Source organism: Sesamum indicum, linkage group LG8 (genome assembly GCF_000512975.1).
Source record: "Sesamum indicum cultivar Zhongzhi No. 13 linkage group LG8, S_indicum_v1.0, whole genome shotgun sequence".
In the NCBI taxonomy this organism is placed as follows: domain Eukaryota; kingdom Viridiplantae; phylum Streptophyta; class Magnoliopsida; order Lamiales; family Pedaliaceae; genus Sesamum; species Sesamum indicum.
The window spans coordinates 16,012,899-16,026,782 of NC_026152.1; the positions used below are offsets into that span (position 1 = coordinate 16,012,899).

The 13,884-nt window shown below is 34.3% G+C and overlaps 2 protein-coding genes across 2 annotated transcripts; one reads left to right on the forward strand and one right to left on the reverse strand.

The window, feature by feature from the left end:
• On the reverse strand, nucleotides 3,037–5,946 carry LOC105169401 (F-box protein PP2-B15). Its single transcript, XM_011089794.2, has 4 exons — nucleotides 5,558–5,946; nucleotides 4,070–4,188; nucleotides 3,727–3,948; nucleotides 3,037–3,385 (listed from the first exon to the last, which is right to left on the reverse strand). Exons 1-4 carry the CDS (start codon nucleotides 5,810–5,812, stop codon nucleotides 3,193–3,195), a joined length of 789 nt encoding a protein of 262 aa, XP_011088096.1. The 5' UTR covers nucleotides 5,813–5,946; the 3' UTR covers nucleotides 3,037–3,192.
• Nucleotides 9,088–13,746, forward strand: LOC105168934 (pre-mRNA-splicing factor 38). The gene is made up of 6 exons (XM_011089148.2): nucleotides 9,088–9,514; nucleotides 10,171–10,292; nucleotides 10,387–10,477; nucleotides 11,373–11,502; nucleotides 11,591–11,661; nucleotides 13,023–13,746. The coding sequence occupies exons 1-6, from the start codon at nucleotides 9,225–9,227 to the stop codon at nucleotides 13,483–13,485; spliced, it is 1,167 nt and encodes a 388-aa protein (XP_011087450.1). The 5' UTR covers nucleotides 9,088–9,224; the 3' UTR covers nucleotides 13,486–13,746.

A 13,884-nucleotide genomic window follows, 5' to 3' on the forward strand; every position in this document is an offset into this window, starting at 1 on the left:
ATTTGACCTGCAATAAATTAGTTTTAAGTTAATTAAAAATAAATATCGATTTTCATTAAATTTTTTTGTTAATATCAGCAAATTCACGCATGGATAAAGCAATAACTCAAAGAAGCCTTAGACAGTAGAGTTCCAGAGAGCAAAAATGGCGACTTGAGGTGCTGCTGCAGGAGAGCGAAAATGGCAGATCTTCAGCTCATCACCTAGCTACTCCGCCGTCCTCCGCCTCTTCTCTGAAACTGTAGCCTCCCACCTCCACTGAAACAGGTGCACGAACTAGACCCAGCAGCATCCCACCTCTACTGTGTGCGGCTTTCACACACTTATCGCCAGCACTATCCTCAGCCACTGTCGGCGACGGACTCCCCAGCGGTCGGTGACCTCCCCACTTCCATCAGGTCCCTTTTCCGGCAACCCACGCGTGTTCGACAGTAGCACCTCATCCCCCCTCTTTGCTCATTTCCTCAGCTCCGAAATACTGATCCCAAGTATTAATTCCTGAAATTGGCCCAACTCAGCCCAATTTCAGACAAGCTTTAATCGAATCAATCTATTTTTTTATTAAATCAATTCAATTTTGAATTATATTAATCCAACTCAACTCATTGTGTATTTTGAAATGTGTCCCATGTAAAACACAATCATATGGACATAAGAAACCAAAAACACATTAATGCCCTTTTCTCTCACATATTTATGCTAGATTGAATAGCATATATAATGCCATATATGTTAATTTGCATTTATCGAAATATAGTTACTCTTTTGAAAAATATCATGTATATATATACACACACAAAGATTTACGTCAACATCTAATTAGGGCTCACAGCAATTACTGAAATTTAAATATGAATTTGAAAAAATCAAACACACTTTCTCAAAAAAAAATAAAATTACACTTATACCCCTCGAAAAAATCACCATTTACACCTAATATTGTGAGTTAAAATTTAAACAAAAATTATTGATATCGATAAAAAAAAAATTATATAAACATTTTCAATTTTACCGCATCTAACATTTCTATATATATGAAATTAAATTATATTATTATATTTTTCATTTATAAATAACAAATTATTACATTGAAAAGAAAAAATTAAAAATTTATGTAATTTTTTTTACTAACATAATTATTTTTCTTTCAAACCATAAAGATGTATTAATGTAAATGTAATTTTTTAAAAGGAGTATAAATATAGTATTTTAACTTTCATGTAAATTTAAATAAACTTGGGAATTTCTTTTGCTTATATCAAATTGAGCAAGTTTTGTATTTGATATTGAAGTGTTAATTATGTAGTGATTCGTTCTAATAAAACATTGAAGATTAGGGTGTATATAATTACTTTAATAAACTCTTTCTGAAGTATGCAAGTCAAATCTGAATGTGCAGTGCAGTGCAGCCAAAGAAGCTTATCTTGACTTGAGCGTTTTTATAATTTCATGTGCTGCCAATCCATACAATGTTTTACCATAGCGAGCAACTTTCTTCACTTTTTTTCTAATTGTTTTATCAAACTCTTATTTTCTGCAACCAATAAAAGATAAATTCCAATCTTGTAAAAACAGAATGATCCCCACAAATGCAATATCAAAGAGGCAGAGACGGTGCAGGCGTGGAGATTGATACGTATGAGAGAGAGGTGGTAAAACAATCCAAAAACAGGACGAAAGAAGAAAAAATCGAATCAGCAGTGCCCCATCAGAGAATTACTGAGATTCTGATATCGATCATGAAATCATCAGAATTAGCATGGTTTACCGTAACAACCATCACAGGGGAACACTCCGATCAAAATCCAAATCACGTTTTTCCAGATTTATCATTATATATATATATATATATATATAGTGAGAGAGAGAGAGAGAGAGAAAATCAAAGCAAAAATAAGAAGAAAGAGGAGAGGAGAATGGATTGGTGAAGCTCAGATAGACGTGAGAAAGAGTATTTTCCCTGACCTTACACAGAGAAGGTCTCATAATGAGCTGGGATTAACATCTTATCATCACCGCAACACCATTTCTCCATCCACCCATAAGCCGTAATCAACAAAAATCACACATCAGTGCATCAGCACGAGAGATTTGGATTTTGGAAGGGGTTGGGGGAGGGGGAAAGGAGAAGAGAAGAGGTAGTCACAAACATCTGGGGGCTCTGAGGAGGATTTATGAAGACAGCTAGGGTTTATGAAGAATTCATAGTCCAAGTTTTGAATGTTGACGGGCCAGCCCACTTCACGCTGGGCTTGTTCGTATGGTTACTGTTGAATCTATTTTTCAATTAAATCGTCCCAAATTATTATAGGCTACGTTTGGATTCATAGATCGAAAATTATGAATTTCAAAATTAATAATAACAATTATTTAAATATTTTTCAATTCAAATTTCAATATATTAAAATATTGACAAATTTCAAATTTTTCGAAGATAAACTTATTTAAAGTTTTTTTTCCAAATCCTTCTCTCAAATTCAAATCTATCTATTCAAATATACATATATATATATGTAGAATTCATATATATTAATCAATATAATTTATTTTTTATTTTGTCAATTTTGGAAGCCTATAAATAATTTGAACCTAAGTCACATAAATCGACAAGAAGAGCGAGGCAAGGGGTACCAACGGTGGGGGCGTGAGAGCAATAAAATAAAATAAAAATTAAGAATGAAAATCCTAACAAATGTCTAAATGTCACAATTAAGAAAACGACACAAACCTAAAAAGATCTCAATCCAAGCTTTTTGAGAAAATTCTGGAAGGGACGATCCGACCGAATTAAAGCCTATACATAAATAAAGACACGTTGTGATGTCTCAAGAGACAATATGGACAACAAAAGTAAATTCTGTTCATTAGAAGCTTGGAAAAAGGCTCGTACATATCCATGGAATTCGAGCATTTTTGTCCAATTCATAACCCTTTAATTATTTAAAATAAGAATAATTAATTAATCATTTTCTAAATTCAGCAAAGACCTCTTGATCTAATCTGCATTGAATCATAACTCTTAACACACAACAAAAGTAAAAGAAAACCACACAGAAAGAATTAATTAAAAGAAAGACCACAAGAAGATGAATCAACATTTCTTATTTATTTACAAATATATCTTTTAAATATTCCCTTTTGACCCCTCCAAAGAGCAAAAATTATTTTCATTTTTCACTCTACACAATTTAATCAGTTCTTGGGTCTAAGCTCTATGCCTTCAACTACAAGTCCTCCTTTAAGCTGCGCACCCTCAACTTCTTTAAATTCCATTTTCACCTCTTTCTCATCTCCATTATTGTAGAATTCTCCTAATTCCACCTCCAACCATCCGTCACCGCGTGCACGAAGCACCCGTTCTTCCCCTTCATGCAACGTTTCCATACTATAAAAAAAAAAAAAAAGAGAGAGAGAGAGAAGATCAGTGAAAAAATATTATCCCTAATTATATCTATTAAGTTACTATAATTTTATTTTCTCACAATACTGAGTTTTATGGTTTTAATAGTAATGATTATTTTATAAAAATCGTCACCAACAAGAATCAATATAAAAATAAATAAATAAATAAATAAAAGTAAGTGACTTCTCAACGACAATACATAATTCTTGTAAGTCAGTTTATGTTATTAATTATTAATAGTGATAATTTCATGCATAATTTTTCAATACAAATAATATATTATGACAAACTTGATATTTTAGGATAGTACTGTCAATCATTACCTCTTGCACTCCTCGCGGTCCATACAAATCCTCCCTTGTGTCTTATAATCCCCGACTTCAACTGAAACCTCGAACGGCAGAGCATCCAACCCGAAAGCACGCTTAGCAATCTGGATAACTAGGTATGCACCGTAGGTCGTGTTTGGTGATAGCATCCTGGTGTTGATTTTTCCTCGTATATCGAGCCAAGACACCATTATAAGCTCAACAGCTTCAGGAAATCTGTAGGGGGAAAAGGTAATATAATTAAGAATTATTGGAGTAGAAGTTAATTATATGAGAAAGTGGGTACTGAAATGTAATTGAAGGGAAATAGGTAGGTAGGTCTGTCGGAGAAACTGACCGGGATTGGTGGAGGGGCTTCCAACACCAACAAAGAGGATTGGCGGACCAAGCGATTGAGAGCTCTCTTGCGCTCAACATGTAGCATATTTTGTTTGTGTATTTGTCAATTGAAAATGTCTGCATCATCCAAACTATTCTCCCTTCAGTTCAGTATCTTAATTTCACCCCAATTCTTTTGCATGTTTTGCAAATACCGTAATTTTTTTTTAGAATAGTCTCAACTCGCAAAAAGTCACATTTTCAGTTATTCTGTATATCAATTTTCGTCAGGAAATCAATGGAAAAAACCACATACAAGTCACGTGATCGTTATTTTTTCATAATAGATTTTCAATTTTATTGTTCATATAATTTTTTAAAATAGTCCCTTAACTTATAAAAAATCTCATTTTTAGTCATTTTATGTACTTTTATTACAAAATTTATAGAAAAATCATATATAAATTACGTGTTCGTTATCTTTTCAAGAATAAATGAAAGTAAGAATTTTTTTAAATTATGAAACTAGTTTCAATAATCTATTAAATAATGAGACTAAAAATTTACAGAGCTCAATGATAGGACAAAAAAAAAATGCAATTTCTCCTTACCCTATCAATTAAATCTTTTCGTGGGGCTATATTTGAAATATCGTAGCTCCGTGGCCCGTCTCTCTAGCATATTCATACTCGAATTAAGTGTTCCCTCTTGACTAACTTTTGAGCATACATCGTGCATCTATTATAATAATTTATTATTTTAATTTTAATTCGAATTACCATATTATTGACTACTTTTTTATTACAGTTATAAATATTTTTAATTTTAGCTAGTTAAAAAGTAAAACGATGTAGCTTTAAGGTGAAAATTACTCAAAGTATATTAAAAGTAACATAAATTAATTAATATACATAGCATGATGGTAATTTTCTCCGGGGCAATGCCCAAAATGTTTTTTAACATAGTTCAAGGGAACAAAATATACCCTAGAATATATTATAGAATCATTCATTTAAATTAAGTTATAACCTGTTTAAATAAAATATAAATTCCAATCAAACAATATAAAATTTAAATATTAATTTTTATGACTAGAAAAAAGTATTGTTTTTTATTGTTAATTATTGGGTATTAAAATAAAAAAATTATGGCGAATATTAATTGATTATGACTATGCAACAAGTATTAACTGTTGTTTTTGTAAGTTGAGCCAAAATATTAGACATAGTTAATAATCGTGACAAATGTTTTGATTATATGTAAAAATATAACAAATATTAATTCATTATGGTCAAAATTTAATTTTCATATTAGTTCTGTCTAAATGTAGTCGATATATTTATTTATCATAGTTTTTAAGCTATAATGATTTATAATGTAAGAAACATTATTTTTTATTTATTTTTGTAATTGTATCATACAGCGTATACTGTTTTATCAGCATGCACCATGAATAACGAAACAAAATGAAAGTTGTTTTTATGCATGATAAATAATAAATTTGCACCTTCTTCCCCCCATCAATAAGGAGCGGAGTAGATGAAAGCTTGCCAAACAGTTCCTTAATGGAAGAGAACTCCACCGGAGCAACCGACTTGGAGATAATCTGGCGGTAATCCGACGGCAGGAATTTCTCCCAGGCGAGGTCGGAGTCCGCTGCGAGGCGGAAAATCCCGGCGACAAGGGCCGCGCGGCAGGCGTCCCGAGGAGAAGTGAATGAGATGACGTGGGACAGGCAGTCCTTCGGCAGCGCCTCCGCCATTCTCGTCGGCTTTCGGCTTTGCTTATTCAGCTGCCTGGAATTTGGATGGTGATGAAGATTGAGAGTTGATTAGTCGATCGTATGAATTTGTTGTATGTATTACTGGATTCGGTTTGTGGGTGGAGAGAGAGCATTGCCGCTGATGGGGTTTATATACAGAGGTCAGGCGAAAAGAGGGGGGGTTGGGGGGGAAAGTCCGGTAGGATGGAGGTAGAGCGTTGTCTGGTCGTTGTACTGAATAACTCACATGGGATGACGACATCTAATTGACATGTGAGAACATATGAACTAGGTTGATTCGGGTTAGACCCGGATTCAGACCCAACCATATTTGGTTTTTGAAGCGGGTTCGGGTTTTGGCTATTTGAATCGGCACGACCCGCCTTAAAACAAATATAAATTGGTCTATATATCCATAGGGGTTGGAATTAGGGGTCAATAGATTATGTTTGAGATTTGCTTCAACTCAATTTATTGGATATAGTAATTGAAGTTTGAAAATAAGTTCTTGTTTGATAATATTCAAATTTGAGCTTTAAATTGACTTAATTAGTACTAATGATACTTAAAATTATACGATAATTATATTATACTTCCATGAGGTTTGGTGTAATTACATATAAATTTTATATTTTAAAAGATTATATATATTACCCTCATGAATTATAAAAAGGAAACACATACCTACTCACATGAATTAATATGTGAAGACGTATAAGGGTAGTTTGGTTAGTATAATATTTGTTTGACATACAATAAGTCAATCCAAAGTAAATATACTTTTTTGTTCTTTTTCTTTTTCTTTTGTTAATATCAATAGATTTAGTGAATTTTGATCAATAGACAGATTTATTTGTTAGATGTAAACAAATTAAGGGTAGCAAATAAAACTTTTAAAATCATATAAAATCTAGGTAAAATTACACTTAAACCTCTTAAAAATGCAGGATAATTATCCCTAAATTGAATCAATAAATCATGTGTACCGAACCTAATGGCAAATTAGTTGATGGCCTAACGAAAATTAGGGTGGCTGATGCCTCCACAGGACCAATTCACTAACTCAGACCACACAAAATATACATAAGTGGTCCCTTAACACGGAACACGCAAGCCAGCTAATTATAGGATAAATGAGACCTATGAGCTTCATATGATTTTATTTATTTATTTTAAATTAATTATACCATCATCAAGTTAAATACCTACCCAACCTTCTCAAGATCCAATTGATCTCTAGAATCAGTGACGTTGTTTTGAATTTAATTTTTTGGGTCCGGATAAGGCCTAAATCGAGTCTTTTTTTTTTTTTTAATGTTGTTGAATAATATTTGACATTTCTATTTAAGATAATATAATTGAAAAGAAAAGCTAAATAAATTTTAAATTGAAGCAAAAATGATAAAGTATATAAGACCATATTCAACACAAATTTACTTAGATTAAAGGGTAAAATGCAAACACCCTCAACCTATGGGTCTTTTGCACTTTACCCCCTATTCATTTTTTTTTTACAACTCGTTGGATATGTCAAGTTTTTTCAATTTTCAGGCAAATTATTGGTATTTCAGGCTGGGTGAGAAGCACATGCATAAGGGTTGATTTATTGAAGGGCAAATTTGTGGTTTCTCCCATTCTTTCTTTTAACGCTCATCCATAAAAAATCTCCGAATTTTACGACCTAACGTTTACTCATCTTGAAAAGAATTGCTACTATGAGATGGAGATTAAGAAGAGAAGATGATGAAATACCACCTGGAAGATAGGCGACTACGATAAATGTTTTCAACAATTTTTTATCCTATTAAGATATTCTGCACTTTGGTGAATGGTATCCCTTTTATTGTCTTTCTTGCTAGATCCCCATGAAGGGGGAACTGAAATTCCGTGTGGATTAGGGAGTTTTTAGGATCCATTGATTTGTGGAATATGGTTGGGATCTCTTTCATAACATTCATGACTAACTAGCAACTTCATTTTACTCACCTGAAAAAATAATTTTATATCGACAACTTAAAAATTTGTGATTGATGCAAAGTATTTTGGTTTACAAAAAATTTTGAGAGTCAACCGATGCTCAAATTCGAATCTCGTTGTCAATGGCATTCGAGCACCCACATCCTTTGATATCAAGTAGTTTGTTGATAATCATTCCAGTATGTCATTGTTTCAATTGTAACACGAATTAGTTCAGTACGCGGAGCTGATGGATCATCATAGTACTCCTGCATCCATTCACCATCACGTTCATTCTAATTACAATAATGATCCACAAAATCCTTTCAAAACAAGTCGTATTTTGTAACCTTACTCCACATGCATGTAATCTTCTCCACGTCCATAAATATTTCATCATCTGACAACAAAAAATAAAAAAAGAAAAAGAAAAAAAAGAAAAGAAACGATACAATAAATTAAGAACAATAATATTTTTTATCAATAAAAATATTTATCAAAATGAATATTGTTCATTGATTCTAAATTGTTTAATTTAAATAAAATAAAAATTACTAATATTATTTTCAATTAAGAAATTCGAATTCACACATCAGTGTCTTTGTTGGTACGAAAAAATAATTTTATATATCATCGCTAAACGCATTGAAGAAGACAATGCAAAAAAAGCACACATAATCGACGCATTTATATATTTGTGCCTAATTAATGCTTTTTAATTTGTATTAGGTTTTAGTTCCTATATATTCAAACTTTTCCTCCAAATTTAGTGGCTTTATGCTTAGATATTATGTCAAGTAATGGTCATTTTGGTCTTCCGTGTGGAATATGGCACCAATAACCTATCTTTTCTAACCGTACACAGTTGATTATATCATTTAATATACTTAAATTTAAAAAAATAATTAATAATTTAAATTAGAAAATACGTTCAAATAAGATATAAAAACAACAGATTATTATAAAAACAAACATATACTCACATTCTTGAGACTCAAACTTACAATCTCTTAATTGTGAAGCATCAACCTTATCAATCAAGCAAGATCTTATTGACTATAATATCAAGTCATACTCTTAATATTTTCCACGAATATTGTTGGTCGTCTATTTTCTAACTAATTAAAATTATTTTGTAAAATTATACTTAAATTTAAAGACTTAAAAATTGAGGATTTCATATTAGTAGCAATAAACCTTTACAGTTGTTGGATTTTAGAGGAGTCTAGCAGCCTTGCGAGGCACAACACGGCTTGAGATCGAGTTTTTCTCTTTTTTCTTTTTAATAATATTTGTTAAGCATAGATTATAGACATTATATTGAAGAGAGAGGGGGAGAGAAGGTGGTAAATAAATTAGGAAAATTGGTATTAGGGGTTTAGGTTTTCGACCTTTTCCGTCCAAGACCCGCAATTTTGACTGTTCTCTCTTCTCTCTCTCCTGGAAATCCTTTCTCATGGCGAATCGAACAGACCCTCTGGCGAAGAGCATAAGGGGTACGAACCCGCAAAATTTGGTGGAAAAGATTTTGAGGACCAAGATATATCAGAATACATACTGGAAGGAGCAATGCTTCGGTCTGACGGCCGAGACGCTCGTCGACAAGGCCATGGAGCTGGACCACCTCGGCGGCACTCACGGCGGCAACAGAAAGCCAACCCCTTTCATGTGCCTTGTTATGAAGATGCTCCAGATTCAGCCTGACAAAGAAATTGTTGTCGAATTCATCAAGAATCCCGAGTATAAGTAATTCCCTTCACTATTAGATTCCGTGTGATTTTCTCCGCTTTTAAGTTATAAGTTAGGATGTAACGTGTTTTGGGTTGTGGTCGGGATGGTAAGTCATGGAAAATTGTTCAAATTGAGAGGAAGCATTTGTAATTTCGACTGCGAGGCTTCAATTCCTCGTTGCGGAGTAGTTCAGTAGTTTGATTCGTAAGATTCAACTCATGGAATTGAAATTAATTCTAATATCTATTCTAATTTGACTGGGATTGTCCCCAATACCGGTTGCGAGTTGTTTCTTATGGGATGCCAAATATTTGGGAACGTGCTATATGAGTGCTAGTGATATTCTTCGTTAATTGGGAATACCAAACTTGTTGGAAGAGAAATATACTGAAAGGCATTCCCAGTTTGTAAATTCTCACTTGGGAGTAGTGGGTTTTAGATTCACTTAGTGCCTTTGGGATTGAAATTGATGAAAAATATATTCGACTTAAAAAATGAAAGTATTTACCTTCATATTTATAAATTACTCTAGGCAACATGCTGTTTTCTCTTCCTTTCTACAATAGTCCTGCGCTTCCTGATAAAAATTTATAATTCGTTGTATCTTCATTTCCTGTGTCAGACCAGAAATACAGTTTTCCAGTAACTACTTTGATGCCCTTACTCTGCAGATATGTCCGAGTGCTTGGAGCCTTTTATCTGCGACTTACAGGGACAGACATTGATGTGTATCGTTACCTGGAACCTTTGTACAACGATTACCGAAAGCTGAGGCAGAAGCTAAATGATGGAAGTAAGATTGGCTAACCCGTCTTGGTATTTGATACAATCTCCTGTAGTTTGTTGTTTTGTGCTAACTGTTTTTTACGTTGCTTGAAATGAATCAGAATTCACATTGACACATGTTGATGAGTTTATCGATGAGCTTTTGACAAAAGATTATTCTTGTGATATTGCTTTGCCACGAATCAAGAAAAGGTACTAAAAATATATCTTACTATGCAAATTGCTGTTGCAGTTGTTGTTCTTTCTTTCTCCTCTTGACCTGGTTCATCTGATCACTTACCTTTACCACATTAACTTTTTCTGGTAGATTCTTCTCTTTTTCTTCCCCTGTGGAGAAGTCTATATGTGATAGATAAGCTCATCTGAAAATATAATTAGGACTCACATTTGGCTTTTCCAGTTTTAATAATTCTGTAAAATTGGAAAACTTCTAATTCAGTGTTGGTTGTAATGAATAATGAACTTGGTTAACTTATCTTGATTAAGGTTGGATGAGGATACTTACCAGTTACCACAGATAATGAACTTTTACTTCATATAATTGATTACTGAGATGCTGGTTCATTAACAGTACAGATTACTGCTGTGTTTCTGCTTAAAACTTTGCTGGTGATCTTCTCAATTTACAATGGGAAAATAGAATGACTCTGAAATGCCCAAAAAGCTGGATTTTCTCGTGATTATGTGGTGACTAAAACCGATATGTGGTAAAATTTGTTCTATTCAAAGAAGTCAATTCTGCTTCTTGAGCCAACTTTTGTAGTCAGGAGTAAGGCCACATTTTGCAACTTTAGTTGTTGAATGAGGAGCTTTTTCCGTTTACTTTTTGTTACAAGTGTTACTGCTGTTTTCTATTTGTGAGCATATGGTAGCGGCTGAACTTTGAATTGTCTCATTTGCTCTGTCAGACGAGTCAATGCATGTTCTTTTTGGACATCTCCAAGTTTGATTTGTGGATGCGGCTGTTTTCACGTTTATTTGTTTCTTCACTATCTTTTAACCTTTACTTTCTTTCTGGTTGTCTTCTTTGCGATCTAGAATTATGGTCGTTTTAAGTACTCACACCTGCTTATTTTTGCTCTCTCAGATGGACACTTGAAGCTATTGGTTCACTAGAACCTCGAAGAAGTGCTCTTGAAGATGATTTTGAGGAGGAGGAAGAAAAAGATGAAGATGACCAACTTGCAGATGGATTAGATTCTGGGGGCAATGACAAGGTCCAATAGTCTGTCCTCTTAATCAAACTTTGAGTTTTGCTTTTGACTGGTTTCATGATTAATCTAATTAGTTTATTCTGTTCAACAGGATTACTACCGAGCACGAAGTCCAACTAGGGAAAAAGATCGAGATAGGAAACGAGATAGTCACAGATATAGGTAATGTGCATCTTTATGCTCTTTATGTTCATTCAGTTTGCTTCTCTAAGTCAGTTGTATGGCTCTTCCCTTTTGATACACTCACGCATTCTTAAATGAGCTATCTCTACACACACGCTTCAGTTGAAGTGGCTTCAGCTCAGGTTTAATTAACATCAAGTTAATATATTCAACTCCTGCTGTTAGATAAACTGGTATTATGGCCAGTGCCAGCAGATATTGCTGTTACATACCTGTTGATTATGGCCAAATAGTCCTTTTGTTTTTTGCCACTGTATTGATATTTGTGATGCTTAATGCACAGTTGTGTAATTGTTTTGTGTTTGATGTATATTTCATTATTCAATGTTGACTTCTCAATTTGAATTGGGATGATCCAAGAGAGTGAACCCACGCTGAGATTGTCTTCAGCAACCAAAAATGCTGGTTTACCTTACAAGTACTCTGATTACTAGTAATCTTGGTAAACTGGGCTAAATGTTACCTATAATTCATGTCCTGCAGCTACAGTGGAGTGGTAGTGTAAGATGTTGGTTGTCTTTGATTTCTTCTCTTTTCCCCTGACTGATTTTGGAAGCTGTCATTTGAACCAAATGTATTTGCAATTATCACATACTTCATATGTATTGTGATTGCCTAACCACCATGGCATTTCAAGCCTCGAGTGGCTTCTAACAGCATCCTAGATTAAAACATTGTGATCCTGCCAGGTTTCTCTGCACTGGCAGTGTGCAGCTGAGAAGTATGATGGATCGTACAATTGTACTCTGTGTATAGTTGAATTTTCTTTCCACCATTTGCTTCGGTTTATTTGCTTGCCTTACTGCATTCTCTCTCTTCCTGGTGGTGTTACTTTCTCAAGATACTTAAGCAGCTAATTGGATTTCATTGGTTTCTCAAACATTTTCTGTTTTTTGTGCGCCTCGTCATTTTTGCTGTTGGTATCCATTTGATCCTGACAGCAATACGGCTTAAAGCCTTATGTTCAGAAGCTTAGGTTAAATTCATCTATCATCAATTTTATAATGTTTTCTAATTATTTTGGCATCAATTAAAAAGTAATGCATCTGAGTGATTCAATTCTTTTCCAAGTATTTGAAGGAAAATTCAAATTTGCACCATCCCTGCCCCCACTGCTGCCCCTGGACCCCCTCAGCATAAAGAAAAGAGTTAACTTGTAATTATCTTGCTGAAGAAAGTTTTTAATTATTATTATAGTTACCATTTTGTTTTCCTTAATTTTCGTAATTTGCTGATGATATTCTATAAACAAAAAAATCAGTTTATTAAGGTATTTCTTGTGCATTCGGACTTGTGCTGACCCGAGTTGACCTAAGCAAAGCCTTTGTATGCACTTCCAGGGATCGAGATTATGACAGAGATAGAGATTACGACAGGGATTATGATAGGGATCGTGGCAGAGGACGTGATAGAGATAGGGACCGCGACAGGGAAAAAGATAGGGATCGACATCGCCTAAGAGACGATAAGGATTACGGCCGTGAGAGAGACCGGGAGAGGGATAGAGAAGGGAGGGAGCGTGATAGACGAGATAGGGACCGTGGGAGGAGGAGGAGCCATTCAAGGAGCCGAAGCAGAAGCAGAGATCGCAGGGATCGCGATGGTGATGATCGTCGCAGAAGGCATCGCACCAGTACTAGTCCTAAAAGGCGTGGAGAGGAGCCTGAGGATATTCGTGATGAGCCGAAGAAGAAGAAAGAGAAGAAGGCAAAGAAGGATGATGGAACAGATCATCCAGATCCTGAGATTGCAGAACAAAACAGGCTCAGGGCATCTCTGGGACTGAAGCCTCTCAAGTTGTAAGAATCCTTACGATGCAATTGCTGGCTTTACCAGCAATTTCTTGTAATTTGGGCAACAGAAAATTTAGCCTGATTCCAAATAGGTAGCTTCAGTTCACCCAATGCAGGACTAAACTACTGTCTTGGACATAATTAGTGTGAAGTTACATACGATGTGAGTCTCTCCACTTCTTTTTATGAAGTTTCTTGTCAGAAGAAAATCTGTACATTGAATGTTGAAAGTTATACCCGTTTCTGTAATGGTTTGCCCTTTTGTTTTTGAGCTGTTATCATGCACATGCATTTAAAACTAACAAACTTGCTGTATGTAGTATTATTCGTTTGCAGTTGGGTGCTGAAGGTAAACACCAAGATGGTGAAGCTAGCGGCCCCTGGTTGTGGAATTTTTACATTATTTTTA